Below are 27,736 nucleotides of genomic sequence, written 5' to 3'. Positions count from 1 at the left end.
TGAGTGAACCAGTGGATGTAAGACCTTTCTCTCTGTCTCTCCCTCTCTCCCTCTCTCTATCTATAATTAACTTTACATCTCAAATAAATAAATAAATAAAGTCTTTAAAAAAATGAAAGAAAGGACCACCCAAATTTTGTATATTGACTTAAAACATGTAATTATACTCAGAAGTTTATTTGCCAATTTTCTGTAGGGGGACATTTGAGTATGGATTACCAGATGAGAATTTCATATTATCTTTCTTTGCTTTCTTTTTTAAAAGAGTTATTTATTTGAAAGAATTACAGGGGTGACTGGAGGGATATTCCATCTGCTGGTTCACTACCCAGATGGCTTCAAAGGCCAAGGCTAGGGCAGGCCAAATCCAGGAGGCAGGACCTTCATCCAGGTCTCCTATGTGAGTGACCCCGTGCCCAGATACTTGGGCCACTCTTGGTTGCTTTTCCCAGGCCAATAGCGCGGAGCTGGATTGGAAGTAGAGCAACCGGAACATGAACTGGTGGTACCCACAGGGGATGCCAACATCTCAGGCAGCAACTCTGCCCGCTATGCCACAGTGCCAGCCACCTGAAATGTCTTTCTTTTTCTTTCTTTCTCTCTCTCTTTCTTTCTTTTTTTTTTTTTTTTTTTGACAGGCAGAGTGGACAGTGAGAGAGAGACAGAGAGAAAGGTCTTCCTTTTGCCGTTGGTTCACCCTCCAATGGCCGCTGTGGCCGGCGCGCTGCGGCCGGTGCATCACGCTGATCCGAAGGCAGGAGCCAGGTGCTTCTCCTGGTCTCCCATGGGGTGCAGGGCCCAAGCACTTGGGCCATCCTCCACTGCCTTCCTGGGCCACAGCAGAGAGCTGGCCTGGAAGAGGGGCAACTGGGACAGAATCTGGTGCCCCGACCAGGACTAGAACCCGGTGTGCCAGTGCTGGAAGGCAGAGGATTAGCCTAGTGAGCCACGGCGCCGGCCTGAAATGTCTTTCTGAAGGCACACCAAAAATGGTCATTCTGATTTTTTTAAAAGTGATTTTTTTTTCTTAAGAGAGCTAGTGTTGTGGCGCAGCAGGTTAAGCTGCTACCTGTTGTTGCACAGACATCCTATGTAAGTGCTATTTTGAGTCCTGTCTGCTGCTCCATTTCTGATCTAGCTTCCTGCTAACATGCTTGGGAAAGCAGTGGAAGATGGCCTCAAGTGCATAGGACCCAGCACCCACGTGGGAGACCCAAATGAAATTATGGGCTGCTGGTTGACCTGGCTCAGCCCCGGCTGTTGCAGCCATTTGGGGATTGAGCCAGTGGATGGAAGATGTCATTCTGTCTCTCCCTCTCTCTCTCTCTGTAACTCTATCAAAATAAATAAATATTAAAAAGAATAATATAAGAAACTTAAAGAGACTCATGTAGCAATTTGATCATGAAACTCTCAGTTTTGTGATTTTCCTTCATTTTTCTCTTAAAGCTATAGAATTGTTTTTTAGAGACTCATTTTTTTGAAAGCGTTGGAGAGCTGGAGACACACACACACACACACACAGATATCTTCTATCTGCTAGTTCACTTCCCAGATGGCTGCAATGGCCAGCACTGGGCCAGACCAAAACCAGGAGCTTCATCCGAGTCTCCCATGTCGGTGGCAGGGGCCCGAACACTTGGGCCACATCCTTGGCTACTTTTCCCAGGCCATTAGCAGGGAGTGAGAGAGGAAGTGGAGCAGCCAGGACACAAATCAGTGCCCACATGGGATACCAGCATAGCAGGCAGAAGCTTTACCCTCTGTGCCACAACACTGACCCCTGAAAAGGCAATTTTTAAGCAACTGACTTTTAGTTAATCTTTCCAAAGCATTCAATTTAGTTTTAATAGAGACGATTATTTTTAAGGTTAACTAATTATAAAAGATTTGACAGAGATTAAAGCTACCTATTCATATCCCACTGTCCTCCAAATCTCAATCTTTTTTTAAAAAGATTATTTATTTGAAAGGGGGGGGGAGGGAGGGAGGGAGAGAGAGAAAGAGAGAGATCTTCCATCTGCCAATCCACTCAGATGTTCACAATGGCTGGGGCCAGGCCAGGCTGAAGCCAGGAACCAGGAGCCTCTTCCAGGTCTCCCACATGGTGACAGGGGCCCAAGGACTCAGGTCTCCTCTTCTGCTCTCCCAGTTATACCAGTAGGGAGCTGGATTGAAAGTGGAGCACCCAGTTCTCAAACCATTGCCCATATGGGATGCTGGCACCGCAGGGGGAGGCTCAACCCCCCACACCACAATGCCAGCTCCAAAACCTCCACCTTGACCATGTTGTTTACCATGATTTCTTTCATACTTAATGGTTTGTAATATAACTAGTATAAGTACATTGTAATATAACTGGTATAAATACATTTGGTTACAAACGTAGCTAAATCTGCATGTGCAGTGACAGATGAGCAAAGAGCACTGACTTACTAGATGGTAATCAGCCAGCTGCCAGCATTCAGTATATCTCTGGTGGATTGGTTAAGTGAAGTCAAGTTAAAAGACCTACTATTGCCTTAAAATACTTTAAGAAAATCATTCCGCCTTCAATTTCAAATAACAAATAAGGCATTTTCAGAACAGACCCTGAGTGGAGTGAAGGAAACCAGAGAGTTAAACTGAACACTATAGCTAGTTTTCACTCAACAGCCTTAGCCAAACTGGTGAACACCAATTTTGGTTTTCACTGCCTCCCAGAATTTAGGGGGCCAGAGAGAGTCTAAGCTGTGTCCCAGTGGACCACGCTGGGATCAGTAAACTTTTTCTGTAAAGGACCAGATGAGAAATATTTTAATTTTGTCTGGCTAACGTCATCTTTGTCTCAGCTACTCAACTCTGTTGTAGATAATACATAAGTCAGTGGACAGCCATCCTCGGCTACCTCTGAGGACCACAAGAAAAATTAAGTGCCTTAGAAACGACTGCTGAGGATTTGCAGTCACAAGCTGGTTCTTAATTGAGTTATGAAAAGTGTGAAGCAACCAGATAACCTGCAGGACACTCACTCTTTCAGTCTGTAAAGAGCTTCCACAAAATTCCAAGGAAACTGAACATCTCATAATAGAAATAATTAAACTTTCCTTTTTTAAAAAGACTTATTTTTAAAAAATTTATGTGAAAGGCAGAGTTACAGAGAGGCAGAGAGAGAGAGAGAGAGAGAGAGATTTTTCCGTCTGCTGGTTGACTCTCCAAATGGCCACAATGGCTGGAGCTGGGCTGATCTGAAGCCTGGAGCCAGGAGCTTCTTCTGGGTCTCCCACATGGGCACAGGGGCCCAAGCACTTGGGCCATCTTCTTACTGCTTCCCTAGGCCGTAGCAGAGAGATGATTGGAGGAGTAGCAGCCAGGACTCAAACTGGTGCCCATGTGGGATGCTAACAAAGCAGGCACTGCTATGCCACAGTGCTGGCCCCAAAATAAACTTTCAAGAAAATGTACAAGCAAAAACAAGTTGAAGTAATAGAAATAGATTATTATCAATTTCAAATTAGCAAATATCTCTGTCTCTTTCAAAATAAATTTAAAAACTAATGGGATAGAGAATAATTTAGCTAATTTCACAATTTAATTCACATGCTAATGAAGTTAGTCTTAGAGCTCTTCTTATCTTTAAAACTTAACTAGGGCGGTGCCCGTGGCTCCTCTGCCTGTGGCGCCGGCACCCTGGGTTCTAGTGCCGGTCGGGGCGCCGGATTCTGTCCTGGTTGCTCCTCTTCCAGTCCAGCTCTCTGCTGTGGCCTGGGAGTGCAGTGGAGGATGGCCCAGGTCCTTGGGCCCTGCACCCCATGGGAGACAGGAGAAACACCTGGCACCTGGCTCCTGGCTTTGGATCAGCGCGGTGCGCTGGCTGTAACGACCATTTGTGGGGGGTGAACCAACGGCAAAGGAAGATCTTTCTCTCTGTCTCTCTCTCTCTCTCACTAACTCTCCCTGTCAAAAAAAAAAAAAAAAAAAAAAAAAAAAACTTAACTAAAATTTATCCACATTTATTTGTTTTAGAATTGTGTTACCTCTATATGACTTAAGTCTTCAATTATAGACCTGGAAAAGAACTCTCAGCTGTATAATACTTTGAAAAAAAAAAAAAAAAAAAAACAAAAACAGTCCAGCATGGCATGGGTTAGTAAGCATTGCATCATGTCAGCACTGGACTCAATGGGTGAAACAGTGGAGATTGGTTGTTAATTTTACTAAGCAGTGTATCTTCTTATGTGCATCAAGAACTTGTTTGTGATCTCAAATCCAGTTCTTTATAATAGTTGTAAATGCATTCCTACTCTTAGAATGCAGAAACAGACGCAGGTTCTCAAAATTTCTAATTTATTATGGTATTTCTCAGAAGTCAGAGAGCTGGGCCTTAATGACAAATGAGAATGTGGGTTAAAGGGGATGGTAAATTCTGTTGTTCTGGAAGTTTGGAGCCTACTATGTGAAAATTGGCAAGTAGTTGTGAGAAGTGCTCCTTCAGGTTATGCAAAATAATCGTACTGCAGAGAAAGTCTGTTAACCTGCAGATGTTGGACTTGAAAGCCAGTAAGTATTTTAACACCAAGAACATGCAGTAGACTTTTCAAGAGTTCAGGCATAGTGATCCTGGGAATCTTGATCCACATCTTGTTTTTTGTTCCTTTTCAGATTACAGCGTGTCTGCAAACTCCAAATTAGTTATTGTCACAGCAGGTGCAAGGCAGCAGGAGGGAGAAGGTCGCCTTGCTCTGGTCCAACGTAATGTGAATATCATGAAATCAATCATTCCTACCATAGTCCGTCACAGCCCTGACTGCAAAATGCTTATTGTTTCAAATCCAGGTGAGTCTTTCCCGCTCATTTTTACTGCCTAAAGATGATATTCCATATCATTGCTTTTTTTTTTTTTACAAAAACAATTTCATTGCTGTAGTAACATTATGTACAACAAACTGCACTCATTCAGTGTATAGAAAGGAAGGCATTTTGATGGATGAAATCACTGTTCAGAAAAGCAAATTGTGAAAAAAAGTTATGATGAATCTTTTCCAACATGATACTACTGTTCTTACTAGTGGATATTTTGACATACGTGGTTTGGAAGCTAAGTGGCTTACCTGCGACTCGTGTAATTGGAAGTGGCTGTAATCTCGATTCTGCCCGTTTCCGTTACCTAATTGGAGAGAAGTTGGGTGTCCATCCCACAAGCTGCCATGGCTGGATTATTGGAGAGCATGGTGATTCTAGTGGTGAGTATAAACCTATTATCATTGTATAATTACTCTGCCTACCTCTAATAATGCTTATTTTCTTTAAAATTTGTTTTTATGATGTTAATGTAGCTCTCTAACTTTCATTTTGTTGCTGTTTCCTTGGTGTATCTTTTTCTATTCCTTTTAAAAATGTTTTTAATTGACACATAATGTGTGTATTTATGAGGAACAGTGTAATGATTTGGTACATGTGTATATCATGTAATGACCCAATCAGAGTAATTGACCTATCTATCACTTTATACATTCACAAGTTTTTTCAGGTGAGAGCATTTAAAAAGCACTCTTCTACCTATTTTGGAATATACAGTGCATTATAGTTAACTGTAGTCACTTGTTCCTCCTGTCTTCTTGTACCTGTGACCAGTCTCTCCCCATCATACACTTCCTCTGCCCCTTCCCAGTTTCTGATAGTCACTGTTCGACTCTTTGCTTGTGTATGCTCATCATTTTTAAATTCCACACGTGAGTGAAGTTATAGATTGTCTTTCTGTGTCTGGTTTATTTCAGTTAGTATAATGTCCCCCAGGTCACAAATGACAAGAATTTCTTTTTTTCCAACCGAATAGCCTTCCATGGTGTGTGTGTGTGTCTGTGTGTGAGTGTGTGTGTGTGTGTATACACATACACATTTTATCCATTCATCTGTCTTTGGAAATACACATTTTATCCATTCATCTGTCTTTGGAAATTTAGGTTGATTTCTAATCTTGGCTGTTATGAATAGTGTTGCCGTAAATATGAGTGTGTAGCCATCTTTCTGATATAATGATTTCATTTCCTTTGGTTTTATGCCTGGTAGCAGGCTTGCTGGATGTTATGACAATTCTGTTTTCAGTTTTTTAAGACAAAAATGGTTTTTCGCACCGCTGTACTGATTTATGTTCTCATCAGCAGTGTATGGGAGTTCTCCTTTGTCCATAACTTCTCCAGCATTTTTTTTTCTTGACTTTGAAAGTAGCCATTATAACTACACTAAGATGCCATCTTGTTGTGATTTAATTTGAATATCACTGATCAGTGGTTTTGAGCATCTTTTCATTTACCTGTTGGCCACTTGTATATTTTCTTTTGAGAAATGTCTGTTCAAATATTTTGCTAATTAATTTTTAAAAATTGGAGTACTGGCCGGCGCCGCGGCTCACTAGGCTAATCCTCCGCCTTGCGGCGCCGGCACACCGTGTTCTAGTCCCAGTCGGGGCACCGGATTCTGTCCCGGTTGCCCCTCTTCCAGTCTAGCTCTCTGCTGTGGCCAGGAAGTGCAGTGGAGGATGGCCCAAGTGCTTGGGCCCTGCACCCCATGGGACACCAGGAGAAGCACCTGGCTCCTGCCATCGGATCAGCGTGGTGCAGCGGCTGCACTGCACCAGCTGCGGTGGCCATTGGAGGGTGAACCAACGGCAAAGGAAGGCCTTTCTCTCTGTCTCTCTCTCTCACTGTCCACTCTGCCTGTCAAAAAAAAAAAAAAAAAATTGAAGTACTTTTTTTTGCCACTGAGCTGTTTGAGTTCCTCCTTCATAGTGTGCACTCTCATGAATTTTTTGATGCTCCCCATGTGGATGAATTTCAAGTTTTTTGTACTAAAATAAAATTACTGAATTACTTTTTTAAAAAGAAAGATTGATTAATTAATTTGAAAGGCAGAGTTTACAGAGAAAGAGAGAGAGAGAGATCTTCTATCCACTGGTTCACTCCCCAGAAGCCAAGAGCCTGGAACTGGAACTCCATCCATATCTCCCATTCAGGGTTCCAGGTACTTGGACCATCTTGCACTCCTTCACCAGGCACATGAGCAGGGAGCTGTATCAGAAGCAGAGCAGCCAGGACTTGACTGGCGCTCTGATACAGGATGCCAGCTTCCCAAGTGGCAGCTTAACCTACGGTGTCACAATGCTGTCCCCTATCTTCTGGTTTTGAAATAGAGAAATATACAGTAAGTTAACATTATCTGTCTTCACCCTACTTGTAACAGAATCCCGAACTCCTTGCTCCTATCTAGCTATAACCAAGTACCTGTCAATCAACTCTTCCCAAATCTCCCTCCTCACTTCCCTCCCCAGCCAATGGTAACCACAGTAACTTCTACTAGATCAAATCTTTTAAGATTCCACACATGAGTGAGATCATGTGAGAGTTGTCTTTCTGTGTTTGGTTTATTTCACTTAACATAATGACCTCCAGTTCCTCCTATGTTATTGCAAGTGTCAATATTTCATCCCTTTTAGTGGCAGAGTAATATTCCATTGTGTATATGTAGCACATTTTCTTTACCCTTGCTTCTGTTGATGAACTCTTCGGTCCTTTCATTTCCTTGCTATTGTCAGTAGTGTGCTACAATAAACATGGGAGTACAGATGTCTCTTTGGCAGATGGATTTCATTTCCCTTGGATAAATACCCAGAAGTGGAATTGCTGAATCATATGGTAGTTCCTCTTTTCCTTTTTTGAGGAATCTCCATACTGTTTTCCACAATAGAAATTTACATTCCCACCAGTCCAGATTCTTAGGCCATCTTCCATTGCCTTTCCAGGCACATTACCAGGGAGCTGGATTGGAAATGGAGCAGCCAGGTACTCAAACCAGTGCTCTGATATGGGATGCAGTGTCACAGGCAGCAGCTTCTCCCCACATTCCCATCCCACTATGGCAAAACACTGGTCTCTCAATACGTATTCTTAGCACCTTTGTCAAAGACCAATTGGCTGTAGATGCATAGTTTTACTTCTAGGGTTTCTATCTAGTCTGTTCCATTGATCTCTTTTATGCCAAATACCATGCGGTTTTAATTACTGTAGCTTTGTAATATATTTTAAAGTCATGTAGTATAATGCCTCCTGCTTTGTTCTTTTTGCTCAAGATTTCTTTGGCTATTTGGGGCCTTTTGTGGTCCTATCAAAATTTTAATAGTGTTTTTTCTAGCTTTGTTAAAAATGACATTGAGATTTTGGTAGGGATTGCATTGAACCTGTAAATTGCTTTGGTAGTATACACATTTTTATTGATTTTCTAATCCATAGACATGGGATTTCTTTCCATTGCTTTGTATCCTCTTTAATGTCTTTCATCAGTGATTTACAGTTTTCATTATAGAGATCTTTCATTTCTTTGGTTAAATTTATTATGATTTATTTGTTTACAATTATTTTAACTTTTTTGTAGCTGTTGGAGGCTTGGTTGTTTTCTTAATTTACTTTTCGGGTAATTCACTGTTGGTGTGCAATAATGCTACTGATTTGTGTACGTTGACTTTGTATCCTGTGACTTGCTGAATTTATTAGTTTTAAGAGCTTTTTGATGGAGTCTTGGGAGTTAGTTCTCTCTAGATAAGACTGCATCATCTGTGGATGGTGACAGTTTGACATCCCCCTTTCCGATTTGGATGTCCTTTATTTATTTTTCTTGCTCTAGCTAGGGCCTCCAGTTCAATGGAGAATGAAAGTGGTGCAAGTAGGCATCCTGTCTCCTTTCAGATATTACAGGGAAAGCTGTCAGCTTTCCCCCATTCAGTATTTTAGCTGTTGATTTGTTGATTTCTCATATATGGCTTTATGATGTTGAGGTATTTTCCTTATATTCCCAGTTTGGTCCTTTTTTTTTCATGAAGGGATATTAAATTTTAGCAAATAACACTTCTGCCTTTATTGAGATGATCATGGGATTTTTGTCGTTCGTTCTGTTGCTGTGTGTATTGCACTTAGTGATTTCCATATATTGAACCCTCTTTGTATCCATGGGATGAATCTCGGTTGATCATGGTGAATGGTCTTTCTAAGGTACTGCTCGATTTGGTTTACTAGAATTTTGTTGAGGATTGTTGCATCTATGTTTATTCTAGCTTTGCTTTGTTGTTGTCAGCAAATGAGGACAATTTAACTTTTTCCTTTCCAATTTGAGGTTCCTTTATTTCTTTTTGTTGCCTAATTTTTTTTTAATAGTGTTGAAATCTTTTTATTATAGGTACTATTAGTAATATATTTGTACAGTTATGACACATGCTCATAGCGTCCTTCCATGTCAGTTGCACCTTTAACCTCATAACTTCTTTTTTTTTTTTTTTTAACTTTTATTTAATGAATATAAATTTCCAAAGTACAGCTTATGGATTACAATGGCTTCCCCCCCATAACGTCCCTCCCACCCGCAACCCTCCCCTTTCCCACTCCCTTTCCCCTTCCATTCACATCAAGATTCATTTTCGATTCTCTTTATATACAGAAGATCAGTTTAGCATACATTAAGTAAAGATTTCAACAGTTTGCTCCCACACAGAAACATAAAGTGAAAAATACTATTTGAGTACTACTTATAGCATTAAATCTCAATGTACAGCCCACTAAGGACAAAGATCCTACATGAGGAGTAAGTACACAGTGACTCCTGTTGTTGACTTAACAAATTGACACTCTTGTTTATGGCCTCAGTAATCACCCTAGGCTCTTGTCATGAGTTGCCAAGGCTATGGAAGCCCCCTGAGTTCACCGACTCTGATCATATTTAGACAAGGCCATGGTCAAAGTGGAAGTTCTCTCCTCCCTTCAGAGAAAGGTACCTCCTTCTTTGATGACCCGTTCTTTCCACTGGGATCTCACTCGTGGAGATCTTTCATTTTTTTTTTTCCCCAGAGTGTCTTGGCTTTCCATGCCTGAAATACTCTCATGGGCTTTTCAGCTGGATCCGCATGCCTTAAGGGCTGATTCTGAGGCCAGAGTGCTGTTTAGGACATCTGCCATTCTATGGGTCTGCTGTGTATCTCACTTCCCATGTTGGATCATTCTCTCCCTTTTTGATTCTATCAGCTAGTATTTGCAGACACTATTCTTGTTTATGTGATCCCTTTGGTTCTTAGTCCTATCATTATGATCAATTGTGCACAGAAATTGATCACTGGGACTAGTGAGATGGCATTGGTACATGCCACCTTGATGGGATTGAATTGGAATCCCCTGGTATGTTTCTAACTCTACCGTTTGAGGTAAGTCAGCTTGAGCATGTCCCGAATTGCACATCTCTTCTAATGAAGAACTGGATTAAGGATTCCTCTGGGTTGCCTTTAGAAATCTCTCTTTTTTTTAAATAATAGGTAAAATCCAACAATTTTATGTAGTACAAGCAAGTGGTATTTATCCCACGTAAGCAAGGCTGTCAGCATTTTAAAAAATCAATTGTTGCCTAATTTTTTTGAATAGAGTTTCGAGTACTATACTGAATCAAATAGTGAGAGTGGACATCTTTATTTATTTATTTATTTTTTGACAGGCAGAGTGGACAGTGAGAGAGAGAGAGAGACAGAGAGAAAGGTCTTCCTTTGCCGTTGGTTCACCCTCCAGTGGCCGCCGCGGCCGGCATACCGCGCTGATCTGAAGACAGGAGCCAGGTGCTTCTCCTGGTCTCCCATGGGGTGCAGGGCCCAAGCACTTGGGCCATCCTCCACTGCACTCCCTGGCCACAGCAGAGAGCTGGCCTGGAAGAGGGGCAACCGGGACAGAATCCGGCGCCCCAACCGGGACTAGAACCCAGTGTGCCAGCACCGCAAGGCGGAGGATTAGCCTAGTGAGCTGCGGCGCTGGCCAATAGTTTCTTTTAAATCATAAATGGATATTGAATTTTATCAAATGCTTTTTCTTTTATTTTTTTTGTTTTGTTTTTGACAGCCAGAGTTAGGCAGTGAGAGAGAGAGACAGAGGGAAAGAAAGAGAAAGGTTTTCCTTCCGTTGGTTCACCCCCCAATGGCCGCCACGGCTGGTGCTGTGCCTATCCGAAGCCAGGAGCCAGGTGCTTCTGCTGGTCTCCCATGGGTGCAGGGCCCAAGCACTTGGGCCATCCTCCACTGCACTCCCTGGCCACAGCAGAGAGCTGGCCTGGAAGAGGGGCAACCGGGACAGAATCCGGCGCCCCAACCGGGACTAGAACCCGGGGTGCTGGCGCCGCAGGCAGAGGATTAGCCTAGTGAGCCTTGGCGCCGGCCTTTCTTTTATTTTTTAAAATTTAAAAAATTATTTTGAAATTAGAGAGAGCGAGAGAGAGTGCGCAACAGCTCGCCCACTCATTGGGATCATTCCTCGAATGCCTACAATAGGTAGTTTGGGCCTGGGCTTGGGCCAGGGCCAAAGCCAGGAGCCAAGTGCCAGGCATGTGATCGAGGTCTTCACATGAGTGGCAGGAAACCACCGCTTGCACCACCACCACTACCTCTTAGGGCTTGCTTTGTCAGGAAGCTGGAGTCAGGAGTCAGAGGCAGGCTATGACACCAAGCACTTCAATTTGGGAGGTTGTGTCTTAACCATTACACTAACTACCTACACCCCAAATGCTTTTTCTAGATGATCATATTTTTGTCCTTTATTATGTTAAATATTATACATTACACCTATTGATTTGTATATATGAAACTATTCTTGGATCCTTGGGATGAATCCTACTGATCATGATGAATAATCTTTGTAATATGCTGTTGAATTCAGGTTACTAGCATTTTGTTGAGGATTTTTGCATTTATCTTCATCAGAAATATTGCACTACAGTTTTATTTTTTATCTTGTAAACTTATCTGGTTTTGGTATCATGATGCTGTCTTTGTAGAATGAGTTCAGGAGAATTCCTTCCACTTCAGTTATTTAGCATAGTTTGAGGTAAATTGTCATTGGTTCTTATTTAAATGTTTGGTAGAATTCAGCAGTGAGGCTATCAAGTCCTGGGATTTTTTGATACATTTTTTGTTGATTTATAGATTTTTCATTTTATACTGATTTCTGCTTGTTGATCATTAATGGTTTGTTCAGACTTTCTATTTCTTCATTATTCAATCTTGGTATGTTCTGTGTGATTGACAGTTTATTTATGTGAAAGGCAGAGGTACACAGAGAGGGAGAAACAGAGAAAGAGAGATCTTTGATCCACTGATTCACTCTCCAAATAGCTGCAACAACCAGAGCTGTGCCCGTGTGAAGCCGGAGCCAGGAGCTTCATCCATGTCTCTCACGTAGGTGACAGGGGCCCAAACACTTGGACTGTATTCTGCTGCTTTTCTTAGGCCATTAACAGGGAGCTGGATTGGAAGTGAAACAGCCAGGACATGAATTTGCGCTGCTGTGGAATGCTGGTATCACAGGTGGCTTTATCTTCTATGCCACAATGCTGGCCCCTTAGATAATATTTTTTTATTTAAAGTCTACTTTTTAAAATAATTTATTTATGTATTTGAAAGTCAGAATTACAGAGAGAGAAGGAGAGACAGAGAGATCTTCCACTCACTCGCTCACTCCCCAAACAGCCGCAATGTCCAGGGCTGGGCCAGGCTGAAGCCAGGAGTCAGGAGCTTCATTTGGGTCTCCCATGGGGGTATAAGGGCCTAAGGACTTGGGCAATTCTCCAATGCTTTCCCAGGTGTGTTAGCTTGGAGCTGGATTGGAAGTGGAGCAGCCAGGACTCAAGTAGGTACCTATATGGGATGCCAGCACTGCAGGTAGCAGCTTAATTCTGTGTGCCACAGCACCACCCCTAAAGTTTGTTTCATTTGATGTAAATGTATCTACTCTTGCTGCTGACTTTAGGTTTCCATTTTCATGGAATATCTTTTTCTATCTCTTGTCTTTCAGTCTGTGTGTGTGACCTTAAAGGTGAAGTGAGTTTCTTTTAGATAGTTTCTATTAGGTTGGATCTTGCTTCTTTATACATTCAGCCATTGTGTGTCTTTTTTATATTTTAATTTACTTGAGATAGACCAAAAGAACTCATCCACTGATCCATTGCCCAAATGGCCACCACAGCTGAGGGCTGACCAGGTCCAGAACCAGGGGTTGGAAGCACAATCCAGGTCTCCCACAAAAGTGACAGGATCCCGGTTACTTGAACCATCATTGTTGCCTCCTACAATCTGTATTGGTGGGAAGCTGGAAATGTGAGCTGACAATGAAACCGAGGCACTGTGATGTGGGATGTGGGTATTTCAACCGCTAGGCTAAATGTTTTCTTTTTTTTCCCTCTTCTGACTATGTTATTTCAAAAGATTTGTCTTTGGGTCATGAGTTTTTTTTTCTTTAGCTAATCTGCTTTTTTTTTTTTAATTAATTTATTTATTTGAAAGGCAGAGCTACAGAAACAGAGAGGGAGAGACACAGAGAAAGGTCTTCTATCCACTGGTTCATTCCCCAGATGGCCACAACAGCCAGGGCTATGCCAGGCTAAAGTTCTGTTCAGGTCTCCCATGTGGGTGGCAGGAGCCCAAGTTCCTGGGCCATCTTTCACAGCTTTACCAGGTGCATTAGCAGGGAGTTGGGTTGGAAGTGGAGCAGCCAGGGCTCAAACTGGTGTCTATATAGGATTCCAGCATCTCAGATGGCAGCTTTACCCACTACACCACAGTGCGGTCCCTTCTCATCTGGTTTTGATGCTTTCAGTTGAATTCTTATTTCATGCATTGAAGTCTTTAGTTACAAGGTTACACTTAGTTTTTTGTTATTTTTCTTTTCTTTTTTTTTTTTTAATATTTATTTATTTGAAAACAGAGAGCAGGAGAAACAGAAAAAGAGGTATCTTCATTCTGCTGGTTCAGTCCCTAAGTGGCCGCAATAGCCAGGGCTGGGTCCAGCCAAAGCTGGGGGTCAGGAACTCCATCTGGGTCTCCCATATGGGTGGCAGGGGCTCAAGTACTTGAGCCACTATCTGCTCCTTCCAAGGTGCACTAGCAGGGAGCCATATTGGAAGCAGGGGAGCTGGAATGTGAAATGGCACTCCAGAGTGGGGTGTGGGCATCCCAAGTGGCAGCTTAATTCCCCTGCCACCATGCCCACCTTGCTGTTCTTTAGAGAGAGAAAGACGGAGAGGGGGAAAAGAGAGGAATATAGTGATAGAAAACTTTCATCTGCTGCTTTACTCTTCAAATGCCTTCAGTGGCCAGGGAGGGTCAGGCTGAATCCAGGAGCCAGGAACTCAATCCAGGTCTCTCACATGGGTGGCAGGGGTTCAACTGCTTAAGCTGTCACCACTGCCTCCCCAGGGTCTGCATTAGCAGGAAGCTGAAGTCAGGAGCTGGAGCTGGATCTGGGTGTCTAACCCAGTACTCCCATGGAATGCAGTTGTCTTAACTGGCATCGTAACCACCAGGCTAAATACTTGTCCCTGGCTTTTCTTTTCTTTAAATAAAATCTATTTCCTTAATGAAGTTTGCATTTAGATCACAAAATATTTTCTTGGTTTTGCTGAATTGCTTATATGTATTCTCTTGTATCTTGATTCCTTAGGATCATTATTTTGAATTCCTTTTCAGACCTTTCATAAATGTCTTTCATTGAGTTCAGTTACTGGTGAGTTATTGTTGTTTGGCAGTGTCTTATTTTCTTTTTTTTTTGTTATGCATTTTGTGTCCTTGCATTGATATCTGTTCATCTGATCTGTACACTATCTCTTGAGATTTTATGGAGTAGCTTTTGTAGGGAATGATTTTCACCTGTAGAATTGTCCTAAGGTGTTGGTTGGGTAGGGTGTGTTGGTTTGGGTTTCACATAGGCACAGTAGTGCAGTCTCTGTAGGGTTGTTTCAGCTGTAGTCCGTGTCAGCAGTGTCTAAGTGTACCTCAATTGACTGGCTGTGGGTCTGTGCAGTTGCTCTGCCAGTTAAGCATGGCTTCTTGGCTGAAGGATGGCTCAAGGCCCAGGTGGTATGTGGCACTGTCCACACTGTGGGTGGAAACAGTAAGATCCTGGGCATATAGCGGCTGACTGGGCTCTGTGTGGGTCATGGCTATTCTGCTGGGCCTGGGCTCCCCATAATGGAGTCATGGTGCTGTAGCTACATGTATGAGCACAGATCAGTGGCATAGCATGTCAGGATGGAGCAATAGCATGACTACTGGCTCCTTCTAGTAATGGCTTTCGTGCTGAGATGGAACTGTACAGCAGCAGCCTGGGTCCCAGGGAGCTGGGAGCACAATGTAGACCACTTTTCAGAACTGTTTATGTCGCTCCCCCTCTTCGTGGAGGAACGACACAGGACCCTGCGCTGTTCTTTTGTCTGCTCGGCCCTCCCCGGGTTTGCTGCTGGTTCTTCCTGGGTTGGCTGCCGTCCCTCCACCTCCGTGGAAGGGCGGTTCCCCCTGCCACTTTCCCCACTTCCGCGGGGGAGTGGCACACCGCCGGCCGGCTCTCTCGGGGGCTGCACAGGTGTTCCTTCAGATAGATGTTCCTCTTAGATGTTCCTGGTGCATGTTGTCTCTCTCCTCCTTTATAGTCCTCTTCCACCAATCCCAACTCTGCTACCCACACGCCGAGTACGCTGCTCTCCTCCAATCAGGAGCAGGATCAGCTCCTGCAGGTTACTGGTCGAACTGGAGGCAGCTGTGTAAAAGTTGTTTACTCCTCTCCCAGCGCCATATTGTGGGAGAGCAGATGCATAGAATAAGTCTTAATTCCAGTAACTTCGTCTAGTCCGAGTTGCTCCCCACAGTTTAATCCTATGTGTTACAGGCAGCTCCCTAGATGATGCTGAAGGACAACTCCAAGGATTTCAGGATTCTCCCGCAGTAACAATGTACATGAGGAGCAATGCTGTGGTCCAGCAGGTTAAGCCACTGCTTGGATGCCAGAGTCCCGTGTTAGAGTGCTGGCTGGTTTGAGTCCTGGCTATTCAGCTTCCAATCCAGCTTCTTGCTATGTGCGTGAGAAGGCACCTGATGAGGTCCAAATACTAAGTCCCTGCCTCCCACATAGGAGACTCATATATGAAATTCCTGGTTCCTGGCTTCAGCCTGGCTCAATTCTGGCTGTTACAGGCATATGGGGAGTGAAACAGTGGGTGGAAGATATCTGTCCTCCTTTCTCTGTCACTCTGCCTTTGATCTGACTTAGACAAATACTTCTTTGACTAGTGCCTTAAATTGACCATACTGGTTCATGTTATTATCATAACCCAGATATTCTTCCTGAAGGTCATTAAAAATAATTTTCTACATTTAATACTCCATGACTTTATTTCTGTGAAAATAGTATATTCTGAATAGTATTAATTTGAATGTATTTACTCTTCTATATAGAGTGATTTTCTTTTGTTTCTCTTTTTCTTCTTTCTGTTGGATCAATTAAATTCCTCTACTACTTTGGAGTATACATTCACCTTGTAAATGGTCATCAGTAATTTTTTAAAAAGATTTATTTATTTATTTGAAAGGCAGAGTTACAGAGAAGCAGAGGCAAAGAGAGAGAGAGAGAAAGAGAGAGGGAGAGAGAGAGAGGTCTTCCATCCACTGGTTCACTCCCCAGTTGGCTGAAATGGCTGGAGCTGTGACGATCTGAAGCCAGGAGCAAGGAGCTTCTTCCGGGTCCAACACGGGTGCAGAGGCCCAAGGGTTTGGGCCATCTCATAGTTTCCCAGGCCATAGCAGGGAGCTGGATTGGAAGTGGAGCGGCCAGGACTCGAACCAGCACCCATATGGGATGCTGGCACTGCAGGCGGCAGCTTTACCTGCTTTGTCACAGCGCTGACCCCCATCAGTAAATTTTAAGCACTCATACTAAATATCTTCTAAGTAATTATCATCTTTAAGTTTGATCACCTTCTTTCTGCCACATATGTAATTATTAGTACCTTCCCTGGTTCCATCCTGTTTTTATATCTTGCAAGGTACTTATTGTTCAGTAGCCAATACTTGGTTTGATCTGTGTACATATTTGCCAATTTCATTGCTTATCTTTATGTGTGGCATACAACTCCTTTCTCTGGAGTTGGTTTGTTTCCTCCTGTTGGTGGTGTTTATATGAGAGTGTTTGTCTCACTGCATTCCAGAATCACTGTTTAAGTGGACATGAGATTCCAGACTGATAGTTATTCCGCCTCAGCTCTTTGCTACAATTAAGAATATGGTGCTATTTTGTATTCTTTTCTTTCTTGTTGTTTATATTTTATCTTTCCTATCAGTCCTTTTCTTTGTGAAGTAAGCGTTTCTTATATTGCTTAAAAATGCCTCTTATACCATACAGTTATAATTGAATTCTATACATTTTATAATACTGTATAATTTTATTTTTTATATTTCCATCTTTAGTCAATCTGAAACTTACTTTATGTATGGTGTAAGGCAATAACCTAGCTTAAAATAAACTCCAACAACTTTTGTAATATTAGCAACAAATTTATTCTGAGATACATATTTTTTAGTGCCTTTATGGAGTGGAGTGAATGTTGCTGGAGTTGCTCTGAAGTCTCTGGACCCTAAATTAGGAACTGACTCAGACAAGGAGCAGTGGAAAACTATTCATAAACAAGTTGTTGAAAGGTAATAGCTCTCATTCAATTTCTTAATTCCATAATAATTAATATTAGGAATAAACTTCACAGGCAAAAAATTGGTGCTTTGCATTTTGTGAGGCCAGTAACACTAGGCTTCTGAAAATCCATAAATTCAGATTTATAGTATGCATGTCTTCTTTTGGGGCATTTTTTTTTTAAAGGAAAAGCACCTATCCTTTCAGAGAAACTCATATCTGAGGGATAATAAGACTTGGTGAGTATGAGCATGGACTTTGGAGCCAGGTTGCCCATGTTTTAAACTGGCCTTCACCATTTTTTAAAAGACAATTTTATTTGTTTTTCATTTTATTTGAAAGGAAGAGACAGATGGACACAGATCTGCTGGTGTACTTCCCAAATGCCCACAACAGTCAGGGCTAAGCTAGGCTGTAGCCAGGAGCCTGAAACCAAGTCTAGGCCTCACAAATGGGTGGCAGGGATCCAAGTACGTGAGCCATCATCTGCTGCCTCCCAGGGTCATGTTAGCAGGAAGCTGGATAAGAAGCAGAGGAGCCAGGCCTTGAACCAGGCACTCCAATATGGAATGTGGGCATTCCAGGTAGAGTCTTCTTTGTTTTTTGTTTTAAATATCTATTTATTTGCAAGGCAGAGATAAAGCGAAAGAGAAGGGGAGAGAGAGAGATACTTTCCATCTACTGGTTCACTCCCCAAATGGACACATGGACAGGGTTGGGCCAGGCCAAAGCCAGGAGCTAGGAGCTTCTTCCAGGTCTCCCAGGTGGGTGGCAGTGGCCCAAGGAGTTGGGCCATCTTCTACTGCTTTCCCAGGTGCATCAGCAGGGAGCTAGATCAGAAGTGGAGCAACCAGGATGATGGATGCTGGCACTGCAGGTGGCTTAACCTTCTATGCCACAGTGCCAGCCCCTAGGTGATATCTTACACACTGTGCCAAACTCCTGCCCCATCTTCACTATTTATTAGTGGTGTAATATTGGGAAATTATTTGAAGTATCAAAATTTCAATGTACTCATCTTTTTTTAATAAAGATTTATTTATTTATTTATTTATTTATATGAAAGAGTTACACAGAAAAGAGAAGGAGAGGCAGAAATAGAGAAAGAGGTCTTCCATCTGCTAGTTCACTCCCCAGTTGGCTACAATGGCCAGAGCTGCGCTGATCCGAAGCCAGGAGCCAGGATCTTCTTCTGGGACTCCCACGTGGGTGCAGGGGCCCCAGGACTTGGGCCATCCTCTACTGCTTTCCCAGGCCATAGCAGAGAGATGGATCAAAAGTGGAACAGCTGGGACTAGAACTGGCACCCATATGGGATGTCGGCACTGCAGGCGGTGGCTTTACCTGCTACGCCACACTGCCGGCCCCTGTACTCATCTTTAAAGTGCAAATAATTATAGAAGCTGTTTCTTAGGACTATTATGAAGAGTAAATGAATTCATTTAACATGTAGAATCATATCTTGGAGCTTACTAAGTGTTTATCATATGATTTGATGAGGGTCAGAAATCAATAGGTGTTTCTATGAATGAAGCATCTGACGCCATATAGGCATACATCAGCCTTTACAGCACATGTGATTTTCCATGAATCAGCCCAGTTATGTGTTAATATAAGTTACCTAACCTATAAATCACTTTTGGATAATCACACTTTGGAATATTATACCTAAAAATGCCACAAGTCTACCATGAGAGTACTTCAAAAAGTTCACAGAAAATATGGAATTAAGATGTTTATTTTGGTGCAAAAATTGAAATCTATGCACAGTTTTTTTTTAAAGATTTATTTATTTATTTGAAAGAGCTACACAGAGAGAGGAGAGGCAGAGAGAGAGAGAGGTCTTCCATTTGATGGCTCATTCCCCAATTGGCTGCAATGGCCAGAGCTGAGCCGATCTAAAGCCAGGAGCTTCTTCCAGATCTCCCACGCAGGAGCAGGGGCCCAAGGATTTGGGCCATCCTCCACTGCTTTCCCAGGCCATAGCAGAGAGCTGGATAGGAAGTGGAGCAGCCAGGACTTGAACTGGCACCCATATGGGATGCCAGCACTTCAGGCCAGGGTGTTAACCCTCTGTGCCACAACGCCAGCCCCCATGCACAGTTTTTTGATAATATGCATTTCCATGAACTCTTTGAAGATCTTTCATATGTGTACTTACAGTAACAACACTACAAAAATGTGTAAGAACTGAGGAAGAGACTAATAAGCTACGTAATTATGTGATTATGGGTGAGTCTTATTCTCTAAATGCCTTTTAATTTGAAAAGTTAAAACTACACTCAGAACACTAAATTGCTTAGTGGCAAACTGAAGGCCATCATCCGTTACTCCTGGATTTTTGGAAGGGTTCATACCTGCTGTTAACCCTTTACCCATGGTACCTTTCCATGACCTTGGGGCGCTACCATCATGTCCTGTGTTACTCAGAGTTCCACTGCAAACATGAATGCATATTTTATACTTAGAAAAAGACAAGTTAGTACAGCTACACCACGAGGATCTGTAAGATCCAGGAAGTAAGCAGAATCTCTCACGGGTAGTTTTGGTAGTCCTTGGCTGATTGTACTTCCCCTTCCTCTTTTGTTTACTGCGCTTTATTAGAGGTGTTCATAGGCACATTTAATTGTGTGTTCTATATTCTACAGGAGATCTGTTTCTTCTCCTGGCCAGGCTATTTCCATAGGGATCACATCAATAGGAAATTATACATCAGTTGGCCCAAATATCTTTTCACTTTGGTAGTAATTATTGGCATGTTATTTTTTTAAATTTCCTTAGTGGAACCTACCAAGGCTTTTCTATTTTCTTATACCTAATAGCTTTGCATGAGAGGTTGACTCTTATTAAAATTAATGTCTATCAAGCATGATACCAGTACAATGTTACAGTGTTCCTTCTTATTCTTTTTAATAGGAGTGTTTCTTACTCCTATATTTTCAGTTATAGGGCCATAGATGCCAGTTGATTGGGGATATGACTAATCTGGAGGCACAAGCATACCACAGCCACTGAGGAACGTGTTTTAACCGATACTGGTGTGTAGTTCCGTGGTGCAGCCCATCTACCTCCTACAGTGATGTTACACTGTTGGTTTTTTTGCCTACCCAATTCCTAATAGTTGTACATTGGGAATGTTAGTTCCTTTTTAATTTGACACACTGTTGCTATAAGGAAATAAAAATCAAGACCACATTTCTGCTGGCGCTGTGGCTCACTTGGCTAATTCTCCACCTGTGGCGCCGGCACCCTGGGTTCTAGTCCTGGTTAGGGCGCCAGATTCTGTCCTGGTTGCTCCTCTTCCAGTCCAGCTCTCTGCTGTGGCCTGGGAAGGCAGTGGAGGATGGCCCAAGTGCTTGGGCCCTGCACCCGCATGGGAGACCAGGAGGAAGCACCTGGCTCTGGCTTTGGATTGGCGCAGCGTGCCGGCCGAGGCAGCCATTTGGGGGTGATGAACCAACAGAAAAAGGAAGACCTTTTTCTCTCCTACTGTCTAACTCTGCCTGTCCAAAACAAAAACAAAAACAAAAACAAAAACAAAAACAAAACTGCATTTCCCATTGAAATCCTGTAGGATCTGAATACCTAATTGTGGGGAGCAACTGAGACTAGACTAAATTACTGGAACTAAGACTAATTCTGTGCATCTGATCTCCCACCATATGGCGCTGAGAGAGAGCAAACAACTTCTACGCAGCTGCCTCACCAATTCGACTAACAAGCGGCAGGAGCTGATCCTGCCCCTGATTGGAGGAGAGCAGCGTGCTCAGTGCCTGGGGAGAGAACGCCAGGAGAGTTGGGATTGGTGGAAGAGGACTATAAAGGAGGAGAGAGACGACATGTACAGGGAACACCTGAGGAACATCTGAGCAACCCCTGAGTGTGCCGCTCCTCCGCAGAAGGCGGGGCAGCAAACCCGGGAAGGGCTGGGCAAAAAGAGCAGCACAGGGTCCTGTGTCATTCCTCCGCGAATGGGAGAGCAACACTAATATTGTAAAATGTTATAGATCAGGATTCATTCCAGTTACTACTTTGAACTCTGTGTGTCCAAAATTAAATTATTTACCCATTTATGATTTAGTATAGGGCCTATACTTAATAAAGAATTCTAAAGTATTTATCCAAAAACTAACTTTTTTATACTATTAGCCTCTGATTTCCCAGGGCCTCTCCCAACAATTGCAGGGGTATGAGTGATGATTTACTAGGATGTTCTTCCAGGTTCCTAGCAGGGCACTCAGTTTACAGTATGGATCAGTTTTTGTCTTAAAATACCAGACTTGGGGCCGGTGCTGTGGTGTAGCAGGTTAAGCCACCACCTGCAAAGCTAATATCCCATATGGGTACCTGTTTGAGTCCTGGTTGTTCCACTTCCAGTCCAGATCCCTGCTAATTGTCTGGGAAAGCAGTGGAGAATGGCTCAAGTGCATGGGCCCCTGAACCCACATGGGAGACCTGGATGAAGTTCCTGGCTTCTTGCTTCAGCCTGGCCAGTCCTGGCTGTTGCAACCATTTGAGGAGTGAACCAGAAGATGAAAGTTCTGTCTGTCTGTCTGTCTCTCTGTCTAACTATGCCTTTCAAATAAATAAACCTTAAAAAAAATGCGCCTTAAAACTGCTTGTTCTATTCATGCCTTTACCCTTCCTTTGACCCCCAGCAGTTTTATTTTTCAGCAGGATGGTTCATAGCAACTAAATGATCACATATTTAGCCATTTTCTTCTTAACTTTCTTCCCTTCTCAGTCCATTCTGTTCATTCCTGAGAGGATAAATCTGCCATCCAGATTTCACTGGTGAGATTTGTCCCCAGTTGTCTACTGCAGTCCTCCCCTCCCCTCCCCTCCCCTCCCCTCTCCTCTCCTCTCCTCTCCTCTCCTCTCCTCTCCTCTCCTCTCCTCTCTTCTCCTCTCCTCTCCTCTCTTTCTGACAGTCACTAGGCAGGATCTGCTCCCCTTTTCTTTTACTTACTGTAGCCCCACAGTATCTTGGTCATATTGAATTGAAGGTCTTACAGTACTTCTGACATCAATCCACACAGCTTTTAATGGTGACTCTGGGTTGGGGACTGGCAGATAAATCACAGGACACCTCAGTAGACGTAGTCTGGGCTCAGCTTCCTTGTATTGGTCTGTGTGCACAGTAACCTTACCTTGTGCAAGCAAGTGTGTTATATGCAGTCCTGGGTCAGGGTGGTTCTAAGACCTCCTGACAGGGAAGATGACGCTGGGCATTCTGTTTCTTGTCCTGCAATGTTCCTCAAAACTAGACTCAGTGCAAGGGACAACCTCTTTGTCCTATAAATTTGACTGCCAGTTCAAACCTGAAATCACGGTTGATAGTAATGCCAAAATAGAAGTGAAATGCATATTTATTGTAGAAAATTTAAAAGTCCAGGAAAGTAGAAAGAAAGCTCACATGTAGACCTGTCATTCAAAAATAATCACTGTTAGTAACTAGGAGAATTGGTGTAATTCTGAAGTTCCTATAAAATATTTTATAATCCAGAGATAAGAAAGTATATAATGTTCAATTTTCCTTTGAAAATATATTATAAACATACCTCTGTATCCATTTGCTGTTGGTTTAATGACCTATTCATCAGAAAAATCTGTACACATCATGAAGCTATATACAGTCACATTGGCACACTTGTAAGAATTTTAAATTTTCAGAGAGATATATATGATAACTTTCAAGGTGATGAGACTCTATGTTTGGATATTTAAGCAACAATACAAAATATTAAAAATTAGTTCTATTTTGAGTGGCATATATCTTAGTACTCTATTTTTATGATAAAAGACAGTTGTATTCTTATTTAAAGTGAGCAGTGAGATTTTGTAAGATGAACATAGAAACTTTTATTGCCTATTCATAAGTAATTTCTAGAAGAAATCTCTGATAAAATTTTAATAGAGTGGCATTGACATGAAGATTGCTTCAAAACAGATAGTTGAGAATTTTATGCTTTCTCTGAGTTGACTTCTTATGCATTTGCTTTCCTTTCTACAATGGTAGTGCCTATGAGATTATCAAGCTGAAGGGATATACCTCCTGGGCTATTGGACTGTCTGTGACAGATCTAGTAGGATCAATTCTGAAAAATCTTAGGAGAGTGCATCCTGTTTCCACTATGGTTAAGGTAGGTTAAATTAAATCTATGTCTTGACTTTACTATTTATTGAGTCCCTAGTATGTGCCAGAAATTGTATAAAATGTTGAGGATATAATATCTAATTTCACAGTTTAGTAAAAGAAATGAACTTAATAAAATACACAAGTAAGCATGGTAGCAGATTGTGGTGTGTGTTGTGATGAAAAACTGTGGAGGAGGGGCTGGCGCTGTGGCATAAAAGGTTAAGCCTCTGCCTGCAACGCTGGCATCCCATTTGGGTGCCCGTTCAAGTCCCAGCTGCTCGACTTCTGACCCAGATCCCTGCTAGTGGCCTGGTAAAGCAGTGGAGGATGGCCCAGCTGGCCTATGTGGGAGATCCAGATGAAGCTCCTGTCTCCTGGCTTCGGCTGGCCTAGCCCTGAGTCACTGTGGCCATTTGAGGAGTGAACCAGTGGATGGAAGATCTCCCTCTCCCTCTCTTTCTGTTTCTCTGCCTTTCAAATAAATAGATCTTAAAAAAAAAAAAAAAAAAAAAAAAAAAAAAAAAAAAAAACGGAAACAGTGTGGAGGAGTAGAAATAGTCAAAGTCAACAGGAGAGCTTCACAACACTGAGGAAAGGCATGGGTGGTAGGCAGGGAAGACTTCCTAAGGAAGTAAAACAAGGTCGAATCTGAATGATGAGTTGCAGTTAATCTGGAAGGCTGGACTAATATTCCAAGCAGAGGGAACATGTGCAGAGGATGTGAGGGAGGTCTAAGTACAGGGCACTGGGGGATCTGAAGTTTGTGAAGTGCATAGCGTAAAGGGAAGTGTGTGTGATGAGGTTAGGAAAGTCCAGAATCAGACCGCCGGAAGTCTGACAAATGGGGTTTGGGGAAAGTGAGGGCTGGGATTTTTTTGGTGTTGCTGGAAAGATTTCTGTGGCTGTGATGGAGAGAACAGACTTGAAGCAGATGTGAGTCTGTATAGACAAACTTGTTAAGAGGCTGTCTAGCTCAGAGTAGAGAGGGTGACAATTGTGCAGGTGAAGAGAAGAGGACGAATCGGAGATGGGCTGTATTTAGGAAATAAAAGTCATGGGGCTTAGCAGTGGAATGAGGGGAAGTGAAGAGAGAAGTCATCCTTGGGTTTCTGTTTGCACACTTAGGTGGTGAAATTATTCCCTGAGGCAGGGACTACTCAAAATAAGGTTTGAAGATCATATTTGCAGTTTTGATGAGTTGAATCTGGGATGCCTTTGAGGAATCTGCATTGGCAGTTGGGCCCTTGTTCTGGGATACAGAGGGAACTCATAAAAGAGTTTTGGGTTGGAGATATGAATATGAGCACCATGAGCATGTAACCACAGCATTAGTACTCTTTTCATTAAAAGGCATAGGAGCAAATTTAAAGTAGTTTAAGCAGAAAAAAAAGATACTGACTCATGTAACTATATATGAATAAATTATTAAAAATAAAGACTTGGCCGGCACTGTGGCTCACTTGCCTAATCCTCCCTGTGGCGCCGGCACCCCGGGTTCTAGAGCCGGTTAGGGTGTTGGATTCTGTCCCGGTTGCTCTTCTTCCAGTCCAGCTCTCTGCTATGGCCCGGGAGTGCAGTGGAGGATGGCCCAGGTGCTTGGGCCCTGCACCCCATGGGAGACCAGAAGGAAGCACCTGGCTCCTGGCTTCGGATTGGTGCAGCACACCAGCCGTTGCGGCCACTGGGGGGTGAACCAACGGAAAAAAGGAAGACCTTTCTTTCTGTCTCTCTCTCTCTCTCTCTCTCTCACTGTCTAACTCTGCATGTCAAAAAAAAAAAAAAAAGACATAAAAATACTTATACAAACTGAAAAAATGGGCAAAATGGCTTAAGATACGGTAGAGGGGTTAGAGAATGATGTCATAGGATGTAAGTTGGGTGTGGAGGAACCACATGACAAGGTCCAGGGTGATTGGAGTGGGAAGAGAAAGTGCTGTGAGCTGAAGTCAAGAAACTGGACAGAGAGGGAACTGCTTGGCTTATCTGTGTGGACAGTGACGTCAACAGTGATAATGGCAGACATGGAGATGTACAGGGAAGACCGTGGGCCGTGTGGCGGAGTCTTCTGAATGAGATGGAGTAACCAGGACGATAGCAGGACGGGGAGATCTAAGAGGAGCCTCAAAGGAGAACAACAAAAGGGAGAATAATGTTGTGCTTCCACAAGACCAGGGGGCTCAGGATTTGGAAGAGGCAATGAGGAGTCCACAGTGGATACCACACACCAGTGGGGAGATCAACAGTGACCCCCACAGGGCTCCTAGGCAGTGCCAGTGAGTGGTCCGAGAAGAGGTTGATTTAATGGCCTTTACTAAACAAGTCAGTGGGCAAGTTGCAGGTGTTTAAAATTTATCTGTTTATTGGGGTGGGGAGAGAGAAAGAGAGAGAGAGGGAGAGAGAGAGGGAGAGAGACTTCTGTCTGCTGATTCATCACCCAAAGGCTGCAGCAGCAGGGGCTCAAAGCCAGGAGCCAGAAACTCAATACAGGTCTCCAGTGGGCATGGCAGGAGCCCAATTATTTGAGCTGTAACCACTGCTAGAGTCTGCATTAGCAGCAAGCTGGAATCAGGAGTTGGATCTGGGAACTGAAGCTAAGAACTCCGAAGTGTGACACAGAAAGGTGACTTGGTGAGGGCGAGTGTATGTTTTTGGTTCTTGTAAAGGCCTATGAGCGCATTCTTCATGTCATTGAATCTAAATTCACATGACCATAGGACGTGCCTGGGTTTTGTTGACAATTACTCTATTGCTCTCTGCATTATCATTTTTTCCCAAATGTTTGTTTATTTTAAAGGCAGAGTGACAAGGGGGAGAGTGAGTGAGCAAGAGAGCTTTCATTTGCTGGTTCACTCTCCAAATGCAAGCAACAGCCAAGGCTAGGTCAGAGCAAGACCAGGAGCCAGGAGCTCCTTCTAGGTCTCCCATGAAGGTGGCAGGAACCCAGGTTTTTGGGCCATCACCTTCTGCATCCCAGGCACATTAGCAGGAAGCTGGATCAGAAGCACAGAGGAACCTGGACTCGAACCAGGCACCCTGATATGGGATGCAGGCATCCAAGTGGTGGCTTAACCAGCTGCGCCCTGGCGCCTGCCCGCCTGGGTGGTTCTTGCTGAGTGCTAGCCCCCTCTCAGTCTCTCAGTAGACACAGAAGCTCTCTTGCACAGCTGCTTCTCCTTCTCAGGTGACTGACCATTAATCCCCCCTTGCCTTTCAGGGCTTATATGGAATAAAAGAAGAGATCTTCCTCAGCATCCCTTGTATCTTGGGGCGGAATGGCGTCTCGGACATTGTGAAAGTGAACTTGAGTTCTGAGGAGGAGACCCTTTTCAAGAAGAGTGCAAACACACTGTGGGATGTCCAGAAGGACCTAGTATTTTAAAGCCATTCATTCTCCTGCTGTCTCATAGAAAAGGAGATAGTAGGCTGTATATTTTACATTTTGAAAATATTTTTATCTTACCTGTAAAATAAAAAAAACCAACATTGGAGACCTGTGATGTAACTTGTCCCTGAAGATGAGAAACAGGAGTGGTGAAGAGGTTTTTCCTCTTGATGTAGCTCTGTTCTAATGACAGCCAGTCTGCCATGAGTAATAGTTACCAGCAGGGCTACCCCTACAGCATATGCGTAACTACCTATGATAACATAGAACTTAGAACTCTTCTCACGAGACAGTACTCTTTTTTTTTTTTTTTTTTTTTTTTTTTGACAGAGTGGACAGTGAGAGAGACAGAGAGGAAGGTCTTCCTCTGCTGTTGGTTCACCCTCCAATGGTCGCTGTGGCCAGTGTGCTACGGCCGGTGCACCACGCTGATCAGATGGCAGGAGCCAGGTACTTCTCCTGGTCTCCCATGGGGTGCAGGGCCCAAGTACTTGGGCCATCCTCCACTGCACTCCCTGGCCACAGCAGAAAGCTGGCCTGGAAGAGGGGCAACCGGGACAGAATCCGGCACCCCGACCGGGACTAGAACCCGGTGTGCCGGCGCCGCAAGGTGGAGGATTAGCCTAGTGAGCCGCGGCGCCGGCCAGTACTCTTTCTAATATTGAAATTTCATCTTGTGATTTCTCCTGGTAGGAAACCAACATGTTCACTTTG

At 43.3% G+C, this 27,736-nt stretch overlaps 1 protein-coding gene across 1 annotated transcript in view; it reads left to right on the top strand.

Annotated features, from left to right (window-relative positions):
• Positions 1-27,128, top strand: part of LOC100343171 (L-lactate dehydrogenase C chain) — a 36,864-nt gene extending 9,736 nt beyond the window's left edge. The window contains exons 4-8 of the mRNA XM_002721365.5: positions 4,642-4,815; positions 5,049-5,222; positions 17,395-17,512; positions 23,521-23,644; positions 26,855-27,128. Coding sequence (XP_002721411.1) covers positions 4,642-4,815; positions 5,049-5,222; positions 17,395-17,512; positions 23,521-23,644; positions 26,855-27,019 — 755 coding nt within the window. The 3' untranslated portion in view covers positions 27,020-27,128. The remainder of the gene's footprint in view (positions 1-4,641; positions 4,816-5,048; positions 5,223-17,394; positions 17,513-23,520; positions 23,645-26,854) is intronic.
• The last annotated feature ends 608 nt before the right edge of the window (positions 27,129-27,736 follow it).

Source organism: Oryctolagus cuniculus, chromosome 1 (assembly GCF_964237555.1).
Source record: "Oryctolagus cuniculus chromosome 1, mOryCun1.1, whole genome shotgun sequence".
Taxonomy (NCBI): Eukaryota; Metazoa; Chordata; class Mammalia; order Lagomorpha; family Leporidae; genus Oryctolagus; species Oryctolagus cuniculus.
Note: the sequence above shows the minus strand (reverse complement) of the source record. Positions and strands in the feature narration are given on the sequence as shown.